This window comes from Sciurus carolinensis, chromosome 18 (assembly GCF_902686445.1).
Source record: "Sciurus carolinensis chromosome 18, mSciCar1.2, whole genome shotgun sequence".
NCBI lineage: Eukaryota > Metazoa > Chordata > Mammalia > Rodentia > Sciuridae > Sciurus > Sciurus carolinensis.
The window spans coordinates 9,937,735-9,959,948 of record NC_062230.1 but is presented as its reverse complement, the minus strand read 5'-3'; the positions used below and the strand labels follow the sequence as shown (position 1 = coordinate 9,959,948).

Here is a 22,214-nt window from a genome sequence, read left to right as displayed (position 1 = left end):
AGGCCCTCTGACCAGCTCCACGCACAGGGGCCGTCCTGGGCCGGCCTGGGGAGCCTGAGCCAGCCTGGCTCCAAAGCAAGGTTCCGGTTTGAGGAAGCACGCGGATGACGGCGGTCCTGAACCCCGGAGGTGCTCACCGCAGGGTTGAGCTCAGACACGCCCAGGCGGCACAGCACATCCCCCTTGTCACTGACGGCCCAGAGGGCGACATTGTGCTGGCACCCCTCAGCCTCTGGGCTCTCTGGGATGACGGACACGTCCCCGAGGGCGATGGGAGCCACCTCCAGCCAGGGCCCACTGGTCACCAGCTTGCATTTTCTGTTCAGTGAAAGAATACACACTCAGGGGCCCAGCATGACAGCAAGCCTCAGGGGCTGGCACTGCCCCGGCCACCTAAGGTGGACACCTGAGGGCGCAGTGAATAGAACTGAGATGGCCGACCTGCCAGCGAAGGAAAGCAGAAGACTCCAGGCTCAGGGAGGGCAGGGCCAGGACCCCTGGAGGGCACCACGGGGGCAGGAGTGAGGGGCCCCCTCTCTGCCCCCTACACCTCCCCCAACTCGACCAGGCCTCCCTCCTACCCACAAGCAGGGCCTGCCAGTGACATTTCTCTTATTTGTTCTTGAAAACAAACTCTTCAGAAACCAGAGCGCGGGGAGCCCGCGGGCATTTCCTGGGCTGACATTTACTTTGGGTTTTCTCCTCCCTCCCCCCTCCCCGTTTCTTCCCCAGAGACTGAGGTCAGAGGCCAGCAGATCTGGCCCAGGAAGAGCCAGGCTGTGACCCCCACCACCCTGTGGTTCCAGCTCACCTGGCCCAGCACCTTCTCCTGACAAAATCCTTCATGGTTTTGTACCCGTGGTATGAGCTGCAGAAGAGGAGGTAAAACCAAGACCACCTAGCGGGAGTTTCTGGAAAAGGACACTACACACGTTCTTTTCCAACTGCTGCAGAGCAAAGCCTTGATGTAGGTCAGGGGGTCAGATGAGTGTGGGGTCAGGGCTGTCTTGCTACAAAGGCCCCCTGGGCTTGGGGCCTCCTGGGACCGGGGCCTCCTTGGGGCCTGGGCTGGCACTGCCCATTCAGAGGGTCAGGAGAGGGGGCCTTCCCCTCCCAGGCCCTATAAGAGTTTTTCTTGGGGGGAGCCCTCAGTCTGAGGCTGAGGGAGGAAGGCTGAGTGCTGGAGGCCTAGTCGCGGGACCTTCCTCCTCCTCCCAGCTGCGTCCTGCTGGGAAGCCACCCACTCGAGGTCCATCCAGGCTCCCTGGCTTGGTCTTCCTTGGACTGGACATGGTTCACACTGTGAGGGTCCATACAGCCACATGGACCTCAACACCGCCCACTGCCCACTAGCCTCCACGTTGTGGCTCAGCATCTGCTTCTTTGTCCACCCACCCACCTGGGCACACCTGCCTCCCAGAATGGCGCCTGCCTCACTCCAAGGGCCTAGAAGGGGCTGCCCTTCACCCTGACATTTTCCCTTGCATTGGCCCCACTACCACCTGGCATCCAGGAAATGGCCCAAAGTCCCCCAGGACTCCCTGCTAAGGTGCCCAAGGTCCCCTGCCCTCTTGAAGCCCCTCAGCCCAGAACAGCAGGTCCCACCACTGGTCCCTCCAGAACCCTCAGGCTGACACAGCAGGATGGAGCCAGGTGCTAAGGAACCACAGCAGCCAGGTGGGCCAGGTGTGGGTGGTGCTCCCACTCCTCTCCACCAGCCCCACCCCCGTAGCAGCTGAAGTGACCAGGGCTGGGGCAGGCCAGCCTGGCAGAGGGGTAAGAGCCAGGAGGCCACCCAGCCCAGGGTCCTGATGCTCAAGGACCTGGCCCACGAGCCCAGGGCAGAGACACTCACGCAGGGAAGTCACTGGCGTACTGCCAGCCCTCCTGGTCTGTGCCCCCTGGGATGCTGAAGTCCACGTGCCAGTCAGAGACCTGGGGAGGAGTGTCAGTGAGAACGGGACGCCCAGGTCTGCAGCCAGCCAGGAACTTGGGGAGGGCAGGGTGGTGCAGGAGGGCCCCCTCCTCCGGGCCACCGGGGGCTCACCCAGGTCCACTGCAGGGACGGGGGCTTTGTGCCAGCCTTGGTGCATTCCTGCAGCCCAGTGGCATCGCTCCACATGTACCGGTCAGTGGGCAGACCCCTGCAGCAGGACAAGAGCAGGGAGGTGAAGAGACCCTGGGAGCAGGCCCCAGGCACAGTCGCTCGCCAGGCGTGGCGGGCAAACTCAGAACTGGCCCATGGTGGGGAGACCAACCAGGCAACGCACGTCACCATGGTGCCCTGCCATAACAACCATGCTGTCCACCAAGGCCACAGTGCTGTCTGAGAGCTGCCTCTCTTTCCCTGGGGTTATGAGTCGAATAGTGTCCCCAAAAGACTATGAAGTCCTAATAGCCAGTAAGTACGAATGTGATCTGATTGAGAGGAGGTCACGAGGGTGGCCCTACTCTGACTGGTATATAAAGGGGAAATGCAGACCCACATGCACGCAGAGGGAGGAGGATGTGAAGAGCGCTGTTGGCGAGGCAGAAGAGGAGAGAAGGAACCAGCCCTGTGACACCCTGACCTCTGACTTCCAGCCTCCAGAGCCCAGGACAATGCATCTCTATTGTCCAGGCCACACAGCCACACAGGGCACTATGACAGCAGCAAGCAGCACAGGAACCAGGTGTGGGCAGCAGCTGTGAGGCCCAGGTGCCCAGAGCCCACGGCTGGAGCATGTTTGGGATGCCCACCTGGCTCTCTCTCTGGATTAGGGAGCAGCGAGCCCTTCCTGGTAAGGACAAGGAGGGGAGAGGGGAAGCGGAAGGTCAAGCACATGCAGGCCGTGGACATTGGTACAGTCCGGGTGTGGGCTTCTGGGAGTACCCACTGCCTCAGGAAAGCTCTGCCTCTGGTTTACTAGGATAAACAGTGAGACACACAAATATTTACACACAGGAAGTGCTTGTGGGTTGTCCTGCATCCAGGGCTGAGTGAAGGTGGGATGGGCAGGGTCGCCTCGGGTGGACTGTCCCTGCAGCCTACCTTCACGCACTGGTCTTTCTCCCCTCCCAGAGGCCCACATGCATCAAAGGAGGTGAGAAGGACACCAAAATGCACAGGGAAGTTAGTATCTCTGGTTAGTGAGACTGGAGCAGCCATGAAGCTTGTTCCTCAATTGCCTGATATTTATTTCACCAACTTTGAAAAAGCCAGAAAGGAAACCAACTGCACTCTGGCCTCAGTTAAAAACCATGAAATTAACAAATCTGAATATGCCATTTATAATGGCACCAAAAATATGAAATACTGTCTTTAAAGATGTCAAGATCCCTATGTAGAAAATCTCAAAACCTGAGCAGGGTGGTGCACACCCATAATTCCAGATACTTGGGAGGCCGAGGCAGGAAGATCCAGTTTGAGGCCAGCCTGGGCAATTTAGACCCTGTCTTAAAATTAACAAAAAAAAGAAAATAGTGTAGCATAGTGGTAGCATGCCCCTGGGTTCATTTCCCAGTACTAGAAAAATAAAATATAAAAAGAAAGAAAAGAAAAAAAAAATCACAAAATCTGATTAAGAAGAAATTATAGGGCTGGGCATAGCTCAGTGATAGAGCACTTGCCTAGCAGTGAGTGAGGCCGTGGGTTTAATCCCGAGTATCTCGACAAAAAAAGAAAAGGAGGAAAAGAAGTTAATTAGTGGAAGAATGAACTCTGTTGGCATTTTAGAGACTTACTACGTAAGGCAGCTATTGTACCCGAACTGAGCGTCAGACTCAAGGCCACCCAATGGCTTTCCAGGACTGGGACAAGCTGCTTTTCAAGTTCATCGAGAAGAATAGTTAAAAAATAGATCACTGAAGACAGTGAGAGGATTTGTCCCTTTAGCACTGAAAACCTCCTGTAAAGGGACCATAACTGGGTCAATGTGGGATTAGCCTCAGGACACCCAATAGCCTGATGGAAGAGAAAGGCGTGGAGTGGAGTCGCGCCGTGTGGACACCTGATTTAAGACGAAAGCACCCTATAATCCAGGAGGAAAAGGACAGTCTTTTCAATAAGGAGCGAGAGTCCCTGGATATTTCAAGTGAAAATCACATCCCTGCAAGGCTACAAGTGGTCACCACCGCTTTCTAGGTCTCGTGAAAGGCAAGAAGAAAGGTCACGGAGAGAAGGAAGGAGACCCCGAGAGAGGCAGCTCAGAAAGAAAAAGACCCTGTGAACAAGGCCTGAAAGAAGGGGTCTAACGGCAAAATTTGGGACCAGCTCCATCAGCTAGTCCTGTATGACAAACTTGGAGGTATTTCCCAACTGTAAGAGACATGTGTCCCTACCATGGTCTTGGAGACCTGAAGAGCTACGCTTCCTGGCCAGCGTGGCCTTCGAGGAGCTCGTCAATAAGGACTAACCTCTGCTTTCAAAGCACGTGGTTCACACAAGAAGCACCAGCAGGAGGTGCCCCACTGCCCTGCAGATGCTCCAAGAGAGCCCAGGGCAATGGCCACACCTGTGACCTCGCAAGCCAGGAGGATTGCAAGTTAAGTCCAGCCTGGGCAACTTAGCGGGACCTTGGCCCAAAATAAAAATGAACAGAGGGCCGGGGATGTAGCTCCGTGGTAGAGAGTCCCTGAGTCCAATCCCCAGTACTGCAAGGAAAGGGGAAAGGCTCAAAGATGCTACAGCAACTGTACACCGGGGAAAACAAAGCCTTATTAAATCATATGAATAAATGGAAACCACACCAAACAAAACAAAGGACCTCATGCCACGTAGTACACATAACAGTTCCAGACGCAACTCCCCAGGCTGAGGAATGAAGCTTACAGAACGGGGTCAACAAATGACAACCCGTGGGCCCAAACAGGCGCACGTCTGTTCTGGAACTGCCTGTCAGCTAAGTGACTTTTATATTTTTAAGTGGTCGATAAAGATCAAGAGAAAAATCACATTTTGTGGCGGGTGGAAATTTTATGCAGTTCAAATTTTGGCATCTGTATATGAGTTTGATGGCGACTCTGGTGCTCCTTCAGGGACATGCTGCCTGTGGCTGCTTTGAGGTGACCACCACAGAGTTATGCAGATTGTAAGATTTCACTTCAGGATTTTTTTAAAGATCCTAACTTAATATAAAGGAAAGGACTGATCAACTACACTACATGCACTTAAACATCAAAAGTTGCTGAGAGAAAATTCCGGCAAGACAGGAGACAGTCCCTCACCACCTCCACCTGCCTAAACACCCAAATAAGACCACCATCTTGTTAGCGGTTAGGATTTGGGGCTTGGCAAGTGGGGTGGGGGGATGGTGGGGGCTGGGTGCGATTCGGCAATGTTCTGTCTCTTGACCTGGTGTTGGAGGTGTGAGCCCAGTGGGAGGTGCACACGGTATGTATGTAATACATACATAAGTATCGTGAACTTTTTATGTTACACCCCTTAGTAAGCAAGTTTTAATATTCATTATACCAAGAAAAGCGCCCTCCACAAGCAGTAACATTCAGTTAATTCCACGTAGAGGGCCTGATGCCAGCTCGAGGCTGCACTGGACACTGCTGTCCAGTTTTGTCAGGATTGTGACCTGGCCCAGGCAGGGTGCCCTGGTGCCACTCACCTGCTGGTGTAGCCTGTGACGGGGTTCCAGCGCTGGTTCTCATAGATGTAGACGCTCTTCACGTCCGACTGTGTGTAGATGTTGCTGGTGCTGCTGGCCAGGCCTGTGGGCAGAGGAGGCCACATGGTCCTGAGGCCCCACTGGCCTGCCTGGAACCCCTGACTTCCTTCTGAAGCACCAAGGCCCTCAGAGAAAGGGTGGGGAGGGTGGGTTGGAGCCAGGCAGCTGAGCCGGGTTGCAGGCCTGCTAAGTGAATCTCACAGGGCCTGTCGGGCTTGGGTGTCTCTGCTCTGTGACATGCCTACTCTGGGGCTGCACTGCCTGGATGAGAACCTCCCGAGCACGCCACCTCCCACACCCCAACCCATGCTCTGTTCCCAGCACATTCTGTTTCCACACTTGCTTCTGCCTCTGCTCTCCACAGGCCCACCAGGACTCAGGGGTTGGGCCAGGCCGTCAGGAGGCCTGGGTCGCGGAGCTGCCCCAGTGCACCCTGAGGACTCATCTGTGAAACCAGGGGCTGAAACCTGGCAGCTGCCTTCTAGAATCTTCAAGGCCCTCCACTCATTCTTGGAGGGCTTCGTGGAGGCGAGACCTGGTCTCCGGGCTCTCATGTCTCATGGGTTGGCCTGGAACTGTCCTCGGTAGAGGCTGGCAGTGGTGAAGGTCACCTGTCAGCCAGCTCTTAGCCAAGTGTCAGTACTGGGACAGCAGCCCTGGCACTGGACAGGGAAACCAGAAGGGGATTAGAGGAGGGAGCACCTGGGAAGGCTCTGGGCAGGCCTGGGAGCTAGTCCTGCCAGCCAGGGGCACTTTAGCCATCTCACCTTGGAAGCAGCCTCCGCCATAGCCACCTGTATACACCCAGGCCGTGTGGTCGTAGCCGATGCCCCATACCACGCCACGGCTATTGGCCTCCACCACCCGCAGGTGGCCTCCCATCTGCCGCCAGAACCTAGAGGGCCGAGAAAGGCATCTCAGTCCAGCTTTGTCCTTCCACCTGTCCTGGGCCTTTCCTTTTGGCCTCTCATGGACAAGCTGTCCTACAAGTCCTGGGTCCAGCAGAACTGGTAACACACCTGGCCCCCACTTTAGTGTTAACCGACATTAAAGAGGGCAAAGCAGGTATTCAGGAGCCTGTCCCCAACCCTGAGCTGAATGATCAGGGTGGAGATCCCCTGCAGGCTGGGGTATGGGGACCGGCTGGCCACACAATGCAGGTGTGGCCAGGCGTGAAGGCCAGGACAGAGGGCAAGAATGTCTCATCATCTGCAGGGGCAACAGTAAGACCAGCAGCTGGGTCAGCTTCCTGCAGGTTGAAGCCATGACCCTGTCATCTGAAGGTGTGGGGCGCACATGGCTTCAGTGAGCATCCAGGATCCCCCTCTATGGTGGGGGTTTCCAGAGCTCCATGGTGACCCATGGTAACTGAGTCCAGCACCTGATCAGGAAGTGTCCCCTGCTGATTCTCCTCAGGGTTCTGTTTACACCATGGCCCTCAGTGATCTCGTTCCCTCTTGTGACTTTAAATGCCCCCAAAGAGCCACCCCGAGCTAGCCTAAGCCTGCTCCAGGCCTCCCACACCCCACACAGCTGCCCCACACCCGACTGCCAAGCCTGCCAGCTTTACCCCAAGAACCACTCCAGGTATTCTCTCTCCTCTGCCTCCAGGGGCCTGAGCGAAGGGGCTCAGAGGAGAGAGAGGTGGCGGAGCAGCCTGAGTCCGTGTGCTGGTGGTGGGAGATTGGCTTCTCTGACCCGGGAGCCCTACAGAGTGCAAGTCAAGTCTGGTGACCTTACTCCACGTTCCCCTGGCCATTCTGTGACTGCTGAGTGGGTGGCACTGACCTGGGCTGAGCCCAGATTTGAGTAGGTCTAGCGGTGGCTCTGGCTGGTCTTCCTGACCCCTACTTCTGGAACCACAAGTTCTAGGTGCTCAGGGGAAGAGGAAGGAAGGCCCCAGGCCCATGCAGGTGCAGCCCACTCACATCTGGTCACAGGGCAGTGGGTGCTCGTGGGCCTCCAGGTCTGGGCTGGGCTCACTCACAAAGACGTCTCCCTTGCAGGTGATGGACCAGATGGCCTGTGGGGATGGGCGGCCGTGGACCCGCCGGCTCTCACAGCAGGACAGGCTGAGCAGGGCGAGCTGTGGAGACCTGGTCAGTCACTCTGGGGCAGGCCGAGCCTGGCTGCCCCGTATGCCCTGGCCCTTGGGGCCCCTACTCACTCACCCAGTCATTCATGTCCTGCTCGGTGGCAGCAGCCAGGCGCACCGGCCACCTCTGCCGTGTCCTCTCGGGGGTGTACAGGGCAAAGGAGTGCTTGGCCTCGTTGAGCACTGGGACCAACACTGTCACCTCATTGAGGAACACGTGAAGGTACTGTTGGAAGAGGAGCACACAGCAAGGCTGTCACCCTGGGCACAGGGTGGCCTCAGGGCAGTGCTGGGGCTCCAAGCGGCAGTGATCGCGGGCAGGGTTGGGGCCACTCTCATTCTAGAGCTCTTCCTTGGGGCCTGCTAGTCACGCCGGCAGCTACAGGGCCCAGCAGGTGCCAGTACTGAAGCCGCACTTTGCGAACACATGCTTTGGTGACATTTTTCTCTTTTGCACTATAGAGGACAGACCCCAGGGGTGATTCACCACTCAACTATATTCCTCACCTTTTTATTTTTTTTGAGATAGGTTCTCACTAACTTGCCCAGGTTAGCCTTGAACTTGATATCCTCCTGCCTCAGCCTAATGAGTCACTGGGACCATAGGCGAGGCCACTGTGCTTGGCATTAGTGACATTTTAAAGAAATTCTTTTTGGTGTTGACTGCCTGGCACATGCCAGCTGTCAGGAGGATGGGTAGCCTCCTCTTCCCCAGCCTGACTTCTGAGTTAAAAAACTAGTGACTGTAAATGGCTGCTAGAGGGCAGGTGGCTCTAGGAGGCTGTGGTGTGGCGTGCGTGTGCACACACATGTGCACACATACGTGCGCACATGCACACACACACACACACATACAGAGGCACACAGGCCTACCACTGGCATGAGCAAGACTGGGCACCTTGTGAACTGGCCAGACTGGAGTGAGCACCTTGGAGACCGCCCTGCATGCCCTCTCCAGGAAACCCTGTCCCTTGAGGATGCCCTCCCCTCACCCGCTGCTGGTTACCTTCTTCTCCTCGTGGACCACGTAGTAGATGAAGAGGATGCTGTCTCGAGCCCCATCGTGCCCCGTGAACTGCTCCAGGGCCACGCGGACGTCCACCCACTTGTGGGGCTTCCAGTCACACCACCACTGCAGGGCCCCGGTCTTCACCCACACCGACTGTCATATGGGCATCCGGGCAGTAGGGACACCATCACAAGCAGGTCCACAGACCCCAGTTCCCGGCACCCCTGAGCTACGCTGGATCCTAACCTCGGCTGGCATGGTGAGGGGCTCCTTGCCCGGTGCTCCCAGCCTCCACCCTCCCAGCTGCCCCTCTTCCCATTGACGACAGTCGCTATCAGGCACCGTACCCAGTCAGAGCCGTCTACATCGGCTGCTGTTTCTCACCTAGCCAGGGGGACTGGCATGGTTAGACCATGTTCTGGATGGGGAATTGGGGCTCAGGGACGATCTGTAGCCAGCCCAGTGGTAGAAAGGGAGTCAGACCTGGAAACATGGTTTGCCCTGAGCTGAGACCCAACTTTGGAAGCTTCTGCACAAGATGAGCATGGGCCAGGGCCTCCGAGGGCAGCCCAGTGTGTGCCTGGTGCGGTTCCTCCCTCCTCAGCCTGACTCTGGGCCTTTAAGAGTGGTGCTCCACCTTGGAGGCTGCATGGGCCATGCCAGGCAGGGCCGCCATGGGCAGGGTGTGGCTGCCCACAGCTCTATCCGGACCCATTTCAACAAAATGCAAGACCATAGGGCACTCGGTTCTCAGGCAGGGCAAGAACGCCAGGATTTGCTTCTCGCCTCCTGCCTGCTCCCACCCCTGAGCCCGTCGCCATCTCTGGGCCCCAGTGCCCACAAAGTGCCCTAAAGACAGTGAGGTCCCAACAAAAGTCCTTTAGGATGGAGGAATAAACAAGCCACTTCCTGATCCTTGAGTCCACCCTGGGGCCTGAAAGCAATGGTGCACATCCAAGATGGACGGACAGAGGCCTCCATGTTCCTCTGGCCCACTCAATGAGTGTCTCCTGAAAAGAAGGCACTGGGGGCAGCTGGGTGCCCACCTGCTCCACGGCCTGTTCGTAATGCCTGAAGTTCTCCAGCTCCCGCTTGGTCCTTTCCGTGAGCTGCTGGAAGATCTGCTTCCTCCAGGCGGCAGTTTGGGCTGGCGTGATGGACAGGGACAGCGTCTGCACTGAGGGAGACAGGCCTGCAGGAGGCCAGAGTGTCATCCTGCCACAGCTAGGCAGGAGGCCAGGGCTTGCTCTCCCCACCCCCACATCAGCCCTTCCTGCTGGAAGCTCCGATCTCGGTGGCATGTCCTGTGAGCCCTCCTCCCACAGTCTGCTCTCATAAGCAAGTTACTGTCCCCAGCCGGGACTGGGAGAGGACTGCAGAGGGCAGGGGATGCCTGGCTTCTGTGCTCCTTCTCTTGACCACCCCAGTAGAACTCTGAAGGCCACACAGACCCAGGGCTGGGTCAGGGCTGCTGAGCAGCCTGGGGCATTCAGGCAGGACAGTGGGCCTGCTCCATGCCCCATTCCCCTTAGCGGCATCTCCTGGGACACCTGGTCCTACCGACCCTACATGGCCCTTACCAGACTGGACAGTGAACCACTTGAGCACGGAGCCTGCCTCCACTGCACAGCCACCTCCTGACACCCAGGCCCACAGTGGGTGGTCATCCGCCCCGTAGGGCTCCTCCAAGCCCAGGGGGAAGAGCCCCAGTGAGGAGAGGCCGGTGGTCTCAGGAAAGCCAGCAGCTGAGTGGTTGGGTGCCTTCTTGGGCTCCTTCAGGTCAATGTTGGTCCAGGGCAGCTCAGCTGGGGTGGAGGCCAGGCCAGGGTGCTCATTGGGACCAGTGGCCGGAGCAGGCTCCCCTCTGCCCTCAGTTGGGCAGGCCTTCTCCTCATCGCAACCTGCAGTCCTGCTGACCCCAGGTTCCAAGGCTGAGCTCTCCTTGGGGTTCCTGGGATTGTCCAAAGACTCTCTGGGGAGAGGCTGCTCAAGGTCCCGTCTCTCAACTTCTGAAGAAACGTCAGTGTCATGGGATGTAGAGTCACTACTGACCCTCACCTCATCACCAAAGAAGCAGCCAGCACTGGGAACAGAACAGAGCAGATCATCATGGGGGATGTGCAGTCCCACTGTGACTACCCATGTGACCTCAGGAGCCATGACCTCTCTGAACTCCTGTCTCCTCTTCTGCACAAGACCTGCTTCCCAGGGAGCTGAAACGCCTGGGCCTCACCCCAGACCAATCACCTCAATGTGCCCAGGGGTGAAGATCAGGAATTAGCATCTTTTTCACTGTGGTAAAACAAACCATCCTAAAGCGTTCGATTAGTGGCATTTAGTGGGTTGATGTTGTACAACCTCATCTCTACTGAGTTCGAGAACTTTCTCATCACCAAATGGAAACCCTGTGCCCACCAGGCAGTCACTCCCACCCTCCCCTTCCTCCACCCACAACCCCTTCGGCAACTGCTAATCTGCTTTTTGTCACTACAGATTTGCCTATTCCGGACATTTTATATAAATTGAATCGTGGGACCAATGGGTGGCCTTCCGCATCTGGCTTCTTTCACTTAGCATCATGTTTTCAGTGTTCATGCACGTGGTACCACATGTCAGTACGTCATTTCTTTTATTGGTCAATATCACCCCATTACATGGAAGAATGGATAGACCAAAAATGGGTACACCACTTTTGGCCCATCCATTCTACCACTGATGGATGTTGTGCTACCTCCATCTTTTGGTTATTATCCCTGATACTTCTAAAAACATTCCTGTATACATTTTTGCTTGAACACTTGTACTCAATTCTTTTGTTTATACACCAAAAAGTGGATTTACTGGGTCATGTGGCTATTCTATGCCTAACTTCTGGAGGAGCCACCAAACTCTTTTTCACAACAAGGGCTCCATTTTATGTCCTCATCAGCAATGTATGAGGGTTCCCATTTCCATGAATCTTCACCAGTACTTGTGACTATCTTTCTTTTGATTATGGCCGTCCTGGTTGCTGTGAAGTGGTTATGTCACTGAGGTTTTAATTTGCATTTCCCAAATGACTAGTGATACTGAGCTCTTTTCATGTTTCTTTTGGTTATTTGTATATCTTTGCAGAAATATCTATTCAGGTCCTCCTTTGCTTTGCCCCCCACTTCTTTGTGGTACTAAGGATTGAACTCAGGGATGCTCTACCACTGAGATATACCCCCAATTCTTTTTTAAATGTTTTATTTGAGACAGGGTCTTGCTAACTTGTCCAGGTTGGCCTTGAACTTGCAACCTCCTGTCTCAGCCTCCCAAGTTGCTGGGATTATAGGAGTGGACTATCTTTCTTCTCTTTTGTTTTCCTTTCTTTTCTTTCTGTATTTACTTATTTATTTATTTTGGTGCAGGGGATTGAACCCAGAGCCTACCAGAGCTACCAGAGTTACCACCCCAACCTGACCTTTTCTGCTGTTGGGCTGCAAGACTTCTTTATATACTCTTTATATATTCTAGATACTAGGCCCTTATCAGATATATGATTCTCAAACATTTTCTCCCATTTTGTGGGCACTTATCATTGTCTTGATAGTGTCCTTTGATTCACAAAAGTTTTTAATTTTGATGATGTTCAGTTTTTCTCTGCAGATGCTCCTCCACTTCTGATGTGTTATGTCCTGATAGACCCATAATAAGCTGAAAATATTGTAAGATGGAAATGAATTTAACATGCCTAACTACTGAACACAGCTTAGCCTGCTTACCGAAAATATGCTTAGAACACTTACATTAGCTCACAATTGGGCAAAACCCTGTAACACAGGACACAATAAAAGTATGGAAGAGCTCATGTAATATATTGAAAAATGTACTGAAAGTGAGAATAGCCATATGGGAATGCTTTTACACCCTCTCAAGGTTGAAAAATGCTTAAATGAAATCACCATAAAGGACCATCTATATTTCCTTTTTTTTTTTTTTTTTTTTTTTAAAGTACCAGGGACTGGACCCAGAGGTACTCTACCACTGAGCTGCATCCCCCACTCCTTCTTATATTTTCAAATTTTGAGACAGGGTCTCATTAAGTTGCTGAGGCTAGCCTCTAACTTGAGATCTTCCTGCCTCTGCCTCCCAAGTCCCTGGGATTACAGGCATGTGCTACCCTGCCTGACTGTATTTCCTTTTGTTGCTTATGCTTTCAGTGTCATATCTAAGACACCATTGCCAAATCCAAGGACATGAAAATTTGGCATCAGTAGTTTCTGCAGCTTCTGGACTAATGCCAACATACAGTCCAGTTTGAAAACAACCGAGACCAGACCCTTGGGTAAAACCTAAGCCAATTGCCCTGGTCAATCTCCCAGGCACTGGGCTGGAGTACAGTACAGTGTTGATCGCCAAGCTCTGGGGGGTGGGGCTGAGGGGAGTAGACTAGAGTGTGGGAGGGCCCAGGCTACAGACAGGACCCACAGGTCACCTTGGTCAAGGCTCATGAATGTGGGCACTCCCATGGTAGAGCCAATGTGTCCACAGCTTGGGTGTTAGGTCACCTGACTGTGTTCTCGTGACTGGAGGCAGAGCTGGGACTTGCCCACACAATTTGGACCCATAGGTCCCAAGATGGTCGCCAAAAGTGCAACAGTAGTATCATTTATCATTGGGAGAAATGCAAAATTTCAACCAGAAACTCAGCCGGGGTCTAGAGATCTGTCTGATCAGCCTCCAGGAGACTCTGGTGCATGCCCGTCGGCAACCACTAACCAGAGGGACCCTGCCTACTGAGGTCACAGAGAGCCTGTCTCCCTCCAGCTCCTCCATGCCCTACCACCCGTGGATCACCTGAGAAGGCTTGACGAGCTGCCAGAGTGGGACCGGTCACACTCGCGGCCTGCGACGATGGCCTTCCATGTCTTCCCACTGAGCTCGCTGGGGGTGACACCCTGCCGGAAGTATACAGCTCGGTCCTCACAGCCAATGCCCCAGACCTGGAACAGAGGTGCTTATCAGAAGAGGCTAGAAGTAGACCTGGGTCTCTTAGCCCTCACTGGGGGCACAGGGGGAGACTAGGTGGCGGGAAGGGCTGGCAGGGCTGAAGAACACATCTGCAAACGCAGCCAAGCGCTCCCTTCCCCATGACGTGCCCGGGGTACGTGCATGTGTGTTAGGGCTGGGAGGTCAGTGGGGCGGGGGGTGCAACAGTCCAATGCAGAAGAGAAGCCCAGCAGGGATGGAGGGGGTGAGCTCAGCAGCAAGCTCAGGGGAAGCAGGGCCCCAGGCCTGGCTCCTCGACCTCAGGCAGACTGGGAGCTTTGGGTGGCCAGATCCAGGGACAGTGGGGCTGTGCCGGGGTGCAAGGTCTGCCTGTGACACTATCTTCCGTGTGGCCTCTGGTGGGAGCTGACTCCCAAGGGAACTTCCATGTTTCTAGGGGTGGAGGTGGGGCTGGGGGTATCACCTCACAGCAAGGGACTGCATTCTGAGTCTCAAAAGGACCCAAACCTAATTGTTTATAAGGAGGTCACACTGTCAAATTATGCAGATGACACTCATGAGAAGCTAAGTCCAGAGTCAAAGTTGGAGGCCAGTTCCAACCCTCGTTTCTGACTCCCCCAAATACCTTTAAATGACACCTTCCTGTCTCGGGGACAACCCCACCCCCACCCCAGCAGATCCAGGTTCACTGCTCTGGAGGTCTTTAGGAAAGTGACGCTGGGACAAGTGGAGACTCCAGGACCCTGGGTGCCATCCACAGCTGGACTCCCATGAGTAGAGCCCAGGAGCAAGAAGGAGCAGCGGGGGGCTGGGCAGCGAGGGTGTGTCAGGACCCTGGAGCCGTGTGCACACCTGGTCGTTGAGCCCCACGTTCACCATGGTCATCTCTCCAACCATCTCGATCCAGCTGGTGCCACAGGGGTTGTGAGAGTTGACACCTCTTCGGAACCACACCTGAAAAAGTCCAAAATAAACAGGCCTCCCTGGGGGAACCATGGAGCAGAGGGCTTTTTTCTAAGGCTCGGGAAGAACAAATGAATCCTTTGGCTATGAATGAGCAGGGCACATGGACGGGTTAGAAAGGAGATGTGGATCCACGTCCATGCCTGTCTTCCCACATCCTGCCGTGTCCCCTACTCTTGGCACCATCCTGCCTGACCTCTGCTTCACGGATCCTGCAGCTTCTCATCTAGTCTCTGCCTTAACATGCACAAAGGGTCATTTAGGAAAACTATTTCTTTATAAACTCATTACTGAATAAATACCCTATTGGGGGATTATTCTTAATGTTATATGAAATAGTCTCTTTAATGCTAACTTTTTTCATGTTGACTTGCAAAAATATACACAACAATTTCCCCAGGCCTACCTGTGGCTCCACAACTCCCCTGCTGGTCATGCTACAACCCCTACCCTGGATCAGCTGTCCCCTATGGCTGTTCTTACCCACTCTGGATGGTGGCCTGTACTGGACCCCATCAGTCTCAGACCCACGGGGACCTTGATCTAGCAGCACTCACATGTTCTAGAATTCCTGAGGTGGGGGGGTATGGGGAGGGGAAGGGTTACATGAGAAGACCCTCAGATCCCTCTTACAAAAACTTCTGGAGAATTGGCTGCGATGGGATGCACCTGTTATACCAGCTACTTTGGAGGCTAAGGCAGGAGGATTGCTGAGCCTGGGTAACACAGCAAGACCAGTTTAAAAAAAATTCTAGAATGTCTACAGTGTCTCTTAACCAAAGAAAGTGAGAACATCAAACGTTTGTCTGAAGGCTGAACAAGTTCCCATATAAATCGAATTTTTGCTCATTTACTTTACAGGGGACAATGTGCTGCTGTAAGAGGGACTTGGAAGTTGTGATCCCTAGGAAGTGGGGTGCTTGGGACCTACTGGCGATACATTGCTGTACTTTTTCAGGCCAGGCATGGCCTGAGGCCCTGGAGATACAGACTCAGATTTGAGGGCCCCTATCCTCCTGGGTGCTAGGGGATCCCCTTGATGTGTGGTTGGAAAGAAATCATGAAAGCAATCTGAAATTGGCTAATCTTACTGGGCTTGCCACTGATAAAATACAAATAACAAACACTGGACAGGAGAAAGGTAAGGCATTCAGCTGACTGGCTTCTGGTTACTGGAAATGTTTGGGCTCTGAAGTGGTAAATGCAGTTGTTCAGCAACCCACGTCAATACAGCGCTATGGGTGAGGGCAAGGGCAGATACTGAGGAACATCTGGGGACAGGCGGTGATTTCAACAGCAAAAACGTCCACAGTGCTTGGCTGATGCCAGATTTATTCTCAAGGATATGGACCACCCTCACAAGAACAGAAACCCTCAACATGAAAAGGCGCCCCCAGCCCCCAGCATCCCCATCTTACTTTCCGGTCTTTAGTGACAGCCCAGACCACGCCGACTCCCACGGAGATGTGCATGATCCCATTTTCAGACCCAGGAGGCTCCACTATGGACCAGAAACTTCCTGCCAAGCCCAAAAGAAACCCCAGGCGGCACTCCATCAGCCAAAATGCTGGGGAGCAAGCTCCCTCCACCCCACTTCCCATTTTGGGGTTCAGGGCCAGTCCTGAGCTGCCCACCTTTGGGGTTGTTCCTGTTGATTCCTTCCCGGACCAGCGCCTGCCCCTCCCAGAGGGTGGCCCACAGGAGGTCGTGGGGCCCACAGCTGATCTGGACCACCTCTCCGGGGGTGTCCACCAGGGACCATGAGGAGCCTTCCGGGTTGGAGTGGCTGACGTCCTCTCTGTACCACACCTGGGAGAGAGAGCAGAGCATGGCACTCACATCAGCACATCTGCCAGCTCACACAGGTGGCACATGGGGGGGTCTCTGCTGCACCCACATATCTGATGGTGTATGTCCCCCACAGCTGATGAAGTTAATGACCCCAAGGTGGTGAAAAAAATGTAAACCCTGGATTTGAGTGGCCCCATGGGACTGACCTGGTCATCTGCCTGTGAGAATCCTCTACCCAGCACCCACCACTTCAGCCTCAGACACTGGTGCCCAGAGGCTCCCAGCTGGCCTGGGTGTCCTGCGCCCCCTAGTGGTGATGTGCTCTCAGGACACTGGTCTCTAGGAGAAGCCAGACTCCAAGTGCTTAGGAGGAAAACCCCCTAGTTCAGTTTAAACAAAGTCTAAAATGCCCACTTCTTTTGCTCCATAAACTGAATAGTTACTCTGAGCAGCTCCCGAACATAGTCCAAACTGCTTGCATTTCATCTGGAGGAAGCTGCACACCTCTGCTTGGTCCAGGGAAGGCTGGATCCTACTCTCCCAATCCTACCTACCCGTCCTTTCAGTAGACACTGCAGAACCAGGCCTGGAAGTCCCCTTCCACCACCAGTCGGTTTCAGGATACATTTACCTCTCTAGCTCTTCCTGGAGCACAGGGTTTTGGTGCCATCTTTCACAGACCACAGGAGTGGTGCTGGCTCGTGGCTGCTACTGAGAACGTCAACACTGCTCTGTGGCCCCTGTCCTCCCCTCTCTTTGCATCCAGGTGGGCAGGGTCCCTTGCTCCTTCACCCTGCCTGGTCCCTCACCACCACTATTCAGGGTGGCTCAGAGGAAGCACCTGTGCTTAACCTAAACCTGGGCCCAACATGACCCTGGAGGTGAGCCTGTTAAAAATGCCTGCTTTGACAGTTCCAAAGCCAGCAGGGGACTTGTGGTCACTCTGTGGTAAGAGTTACTGAACAATCATAAAATACAATCTAAAATGATATGAAACCACGATGAAAAGTGCTAGGTGCCCTCTGCTTGGGACTGTGATACTGCTGCTGTTGAGGTGGGTTTTATTCCTTTGCTTAATTTACAAACTCCCTGAGAAAAGGATTCTCTCTCTAAACATCTTCCCACCCAATATCCACCCACCCACATGCCCACCAACTATTTATCCAACCAGCCGCTATCCATCCATCCACCTACTCAAACACTATTCATCCATTCACCCACTGTCCCTCCAACCACCCACAATCTTTTCATCTACCCACCTACCATCCATCCATTCAACTGCCACCCATTCATCCACCTACCATCCATCTGCCCGCACATTACCCAACTACCTATCCTCCATCTATCCATTTACACACGTACCCACCATCCACCCCCTGCCTACTATCCATCTACCCACCCAGCATCCGTCCATTTGCCCACACACCCACACAGGCACAATACTCCCAGAGACTGTGGGAAGCACCACTAGGGAGCTGGCAGGGAGCCCAGAATCTGCTTAAGGAGACATTTTTGGCACCTAAGCCCAAGATGGTCTTAGAGGACAGGCCAGGACCAGGTATGGGATGGGGATCAGAGGCTTCTGGGAAGAGTGAGACCCAGAGACCCACAGGAAGGAAACCTGCGGGGAGCCTGGGAACATAGGGCCTGCTCAGCAAGCCCCAGCTCCAGGCAGGAAGTCTCAAGGGCAGCCCTCCTTCTCCCACCTCAGGAAGCCCCTGTCACACCCCAGCCTGTGGCTGGCCTCCCTGGCTGCCTCCCATCCAGAACACCCAGAGGGTGTGCCCTTACCTTTCCTTGCAGAGACACAGCCCAGACAGACAGGCGGCCCACAGGCTCCTCTGTAATCTCCCACCCACCGACAGAGAGGTCATTGAAGGGGTCAGGGAGTTCCTTGGGGTCATCCTTTGAGGGGATCTGAAATGAGGAGGTGAGAAGCAGTGGCTGTCACTACCTGGTGAGTACCTGGTCAGGCCCCACATGGCACCTTCCTCCCCCGCACCCCCCAGGACACGACTTCCATCCTCAGCTTGGCCCACAACAGCCTGACTGCAGGAAGGCGGCAGCCAGAGCACTGTAGGCTCCTGGCCGGGGTCCCCTCCTCCCTAAGCCACCCCAAATGGCACTGCTGCTCCTGCTTCAAAGGCAGATCTGCCTGAGGGTCTTGGCTCTGGCTTCCCAGTGACCTGCCTGTGTGACTCTTCCTAGAATGGGGCTATGGCAGAACATGGCCCTGCAGGTGCAGACCTTCCACAGACACCCTGCTCTCCTGGCTTCTCCCAGCCCCGGTGGCCAGCAGGCTAGGCTGGCAGCTGTGAATGCTGAGGCCAGGCCCCCTGTCCCTGAGCTGGAGGTTCCTATGGGTCAGGGGAATAGCACTGGAGCTTCAGGTGCCTCCCCTGGTTGGGGAGGCGGCCTGGGAGGAGGGGAGTTGCTCTGTCATCCTAGGCTGTGGCCTGAGGTAGCTCCCTATGTGGCCATCTCCCAGATGAAGGGACATATGGTGCACCCAGGGCCAGGTCCCAGGGTGGGCATGGTGCCCCTTGGCCACAAGCAGTGGGTGGGATGAAGTTACCTGTGACCCTCCTACCAGGGATCACTGTCCCCAGAACCCACCCCCACACCATGCCCAGGCAGGAGGACCTTGGCCCAGGTGTCCCGGGACTTGTATCTCCTGTACCGGATCCACTTCCGCCGCCGCACACACGAATTCCACTTCTTGTCTCTCGTGTAGGTGGCGGGAAAGTCAATGGCATACGTCCAGCCCTGAAATGCCAAGATGGGGACTTTCTAAGGCTCTGGAGGAAACAATTTGAAGAGCTAGGGAAAGTGGGGAGGAAGGGGAGGGAGCAGGGTTTCGTGTGACAGCAGGACCAGAAGCAGACCCCACAGCCAGCAGGGGTCAGACACCACTGGGGACAGCAGCGCTGCAGGCACAGGCTGGGCCCAAGCTCCCCCTCCCCCAGGGGCTGCCACGGTGGGTACTGAGTTCACCTACCCCTTTCTCGGTGGGTTCCCCTCCAAAATTCTCATCCACGTACCAGTCCGACTCCCACTCCCAGTGTGGCGAGGGCAGCGCCACCCCATCCAGCGGCCGGTGTTGGAGCCCACTCACGTCACTCCACTGCCAGCGGTCACTCGGCAGGAGCTTCTCGCAGAAGCCACCCATGGGGTTCCAGCGCTGAGGCCAGGGATACAGAGATGGCCTTAGGCCTGAGCCTGCCAGAAAGGGACCCAGCTGGGCAGGGCCCCTCCAGGTCCAATGGGTCCCGGGCCAGCAGACCCCTCCCCTTATCTCTGGCATGGAAGATTAGTGAAAGGTCCGCACTGGGACTCAGGAATCAAGGACTTCATGCCACTTTATCAAAACTCAGGGCATCAGGGCCGGGTGTAGTAGCACACGCCTATAATCCCAGGAGCTCAGGAAGCTGAGGCAGGAGGATCGTGAGTTCAAAGCCAGCCTCAGCAACTTAGTGAGGCCCTAAGCAACTCAGTGAGACCCTGTCTCTAAATAAAATACAAAAAGGGCTAGGATGTAGCTCAGTGCTTAAGTGCCCCTGGGTTCAATCCCCGGTACCAAAAAAAAAAAAATAATGTCAGTGCATCAGCACAGCCCCAAACTGGGGAAGAACCCACCCATAGCTGCAGTACTCCAAGGGGGTAAGGAAGTAGAAGGCATGAGTCAGCCTGGGCTCTAGCGGCTCTGAACACTGCTGGAGCCCGCTTCCTACAGACCCAACCAGCCTATTCTCACAAGACACCAGGGGCTGCAGCCCTCCAAGCCCCAGATGCATGGATCTTTATCTTATTTATTTATTTTTATGTGGTGCCAAGGATGGAACCCAGTGCCTCACACATGCTAGGCAAGGGTTCCTTCACCGAGCCACAAGCCCAGCCCAAGATGTGTGGATCTTAAGTACAACAGCGAAAACAGATGTGGGGACTGGTGGGCAGGCTGGGACCTCTGTCCCTTCTCCAGTTCGTTTTAACCAATAACCCAGCAATCTAACCACCTGAGCAACGGTGCACACGTGGGCCGCTACCTGATTCTCATAGGCCTCCTCTCGGCGGCGGATGGGGACATCGTTGGCGCACATGTACAAATAGACCTGGTTGTCGCAGGCAATGCCCCAGCAGCACTGCGTGGCCGCACTGACGCGCTTGAACTCCAGCTGGGCATCCTTGCACAGTTCCCAGTACTGGCCAGCCGTGGAGAGAGTGTACACTCTCCCAAAGAGGTCCACCGCCCACAGCGCTGAGGTGGGCATAGTGGCAGCGGCTGGAGGAAAATGGGTGGCAAGAGAGAAACAGAATCAGTGTCCTGGTTCCCAGTCAGGGAAATCAGGGCTAGGCAGGACCTGGGAGCCCTCCACCATGACAGCCTCATGCACAGGTGGCAGAACGGGGCACGGAGGGAGGAATCGGTGGTCACCCCACAGATCAGAAGCACAGCCCAGCTTCCAGTGTGGACTGCTTTTTCTTTCTTTGCCTTTTCTTCCTTTTCATTATGAGGACTTTTCAAACACAGAGAAAAGTACAGGAAAAAAATATGTAACATCCACGTACCCAAGTCCCCAAATCTAATGCATATTATTATTCTGTTACAGTGTTTCAGAAACCATATTCTTTCAAATGGAAGTGTATAGATCTGGTAAAATCTGGTCCTCCCCTGAGCTGGTCTCACTGTGACATTCCTGTCTGGGTTTGGTGAAGGGTGTCCACACAGCCTGGCTATTCCAGCCAGAGCTGTGCATGGTCCTCAATAATCACACATTCGGTGCCTGTATTATCTGACTTAATCTTCATAAGGTAAGTAGGTCACTATGTTCCTACTATTCCACCAGAATACAGGTCCTGGATCCATCACTTTCTAGTAGCACAAAAGCTAACCTGTCCACACCTGGATTTGCCAATGTGTAAGTCGGGTGCTAATGTGTAGGGGCCAGGTGACTCTGAATTCTAGGACAGAAAGGTCCTCTCTTCACCCTCCCTTTCTTCCTGTCTTTCTCCCTCTGCCACTCTCCACTCCTTTTCCTCTCTTTCCTTTTTTAGAGGAGGAAAGAAATTTTGGCTCATGGTTTCAGAAGTTCAGTTCACTGTCGGCCATCTCCATAGCTCTGGGCCCCAGAGGAGACAGAACATCATGGTGGAAGGGTGTGGCAGAAGTAGCTCAGGACATGACAGTCAGGAAGCACAGAGAACCCTTTCCCCTTTCTGTTTCTCTGTGCTCTGTTTGGGGTGGCCAAGATCTGCCATTGACTGTCCCCCAACCCCTTGGGTAGACAATGCTACTTTTCCTTGAGATAATTCCTGGAGTCCTAGCTTCTGGTAGGAGCAGGTGTCCTACTACAGCAGGGTCACAAAGCCAGATCCAGTGCAGCCAAACACAGAGTGATGGGCTGCAGGCTGAGGGTGGCAGGGAGTCACAACAAAGAGTTCTGCCTGACTGGGCGGCTCCCAGATCCAACAAGGGAATACTGCCCTAAGGACAGGAGAAAGAAAGGCCTGAAGACACGCATACCGCCCATCTGGTTTGGAAACTGGAGCTACCAGGAGACAGACAGGTTTATTTAGGTGCCTTGAGGCTGGGCCATGCCATCCTACCACTGCAGCATGCCAGAGGCACGTGGGCGCTCCAGAAGGCACTGCGATTGTACTGATGCCCAGAGATAGGACATACTGAAAACAGGAGCATGTGCCGTGGGCAAAATAGGCTCTTTGGAAC

The 22,214-nt window shown here is 54.6% G+C and overlaps 1 protein-coding gene across 4 annotated transcripts in view; it reads right to left on the bottom strand.

The window, feature by feature from the left end:
• The window catches only part of Tecpr1 (tectonin beta-propeller repeat containing 1), a 29,169-nt gene that overhangs the window by 4,084 nt on the left and 2,871 nt on the right, over positions 1 to 22,214 (bottom strand). For 2 of the 4 annotated variants that reach the window (XM_047533297.1, XM_047533299.1), the window contains exons 2-20: positions 20,533 to 20,768; positions 19,488 to 19,670; positions 19,133 to 19,255; positions 18,281 to 18,406; positions 16,333 to 16,507; positions 16,117 to 16,217; positions 14,588 to 14,689; positions 13,583 to 13,728; positions 10,342 to 10,844; positions 9,808 to 9,953; positions 8,759 to 8,914; positions 7,829 to 7,978; positions 7,586 to 7,743; positions 6,425 to 6,552; positions 5,598 to 5,700; positions 2,048 to 2,144; positions 1,856 to 1,935; positions 812 to 868; positions 138 to 318 (exon numbers count right to left, since the gene is read on the bottom strand). In XM_047533297.1, coding sequence (XP_047389253.1) covers positions 138 to 318; positions 812 to 868; positions 1,856 to 1,935; positions 2,048 to 2,144; positions 5,598 to 5,700; positions 6,425 to 6,552; positions 7,586 to 7,743; positions 7,829 to 7,978; positions 8,759 to 8,914; positions 9,808 to 9,953; positions 10,342 to 10,844; positions 13,583 to 13,728; positions 14,588 to 14,689; positions 16,117 to 16,217; positions 16,333 to 16,507; positions 18,281 to 18,406; positions 19,133 to 19,255; positions 19,488 to 19,670; positions 20,533 to 20,757 — 2,940 coding nt within the window. In that variant the 5' untranslated portion in view covers positions 20,758 to 20,768. Of the gene's footprint in view, positions 1 to 137; positions 319 to 811; positions 869 to 1,855; positions 1,936 to 2,047; positions 2,145 to 5,597; positions 5,701 to 6,424; positions 6,553 to 7,585; positions 7,744 to 7,828; positions 7,979 to 8,758; positions 8,915 to 9,807; positions 9,954 to 10,341; positions 10,845 to 13,582; positions 13,729 to 14,587; positions 14,690 to 16,116; positions 16,218 to 16,332; positions 16,508 to 18,280; positions 18,407 to 19,132; positions 19,256 to 19,487; positions 19,709 to 20,532; positions 20,769 to 20,921; positions 21,004 to 22,214 lie in introns of those variants that run through there. The other 2 variants (XM_047533298.1, XM_047533300.1) reach the window with 2 other exon arrangements.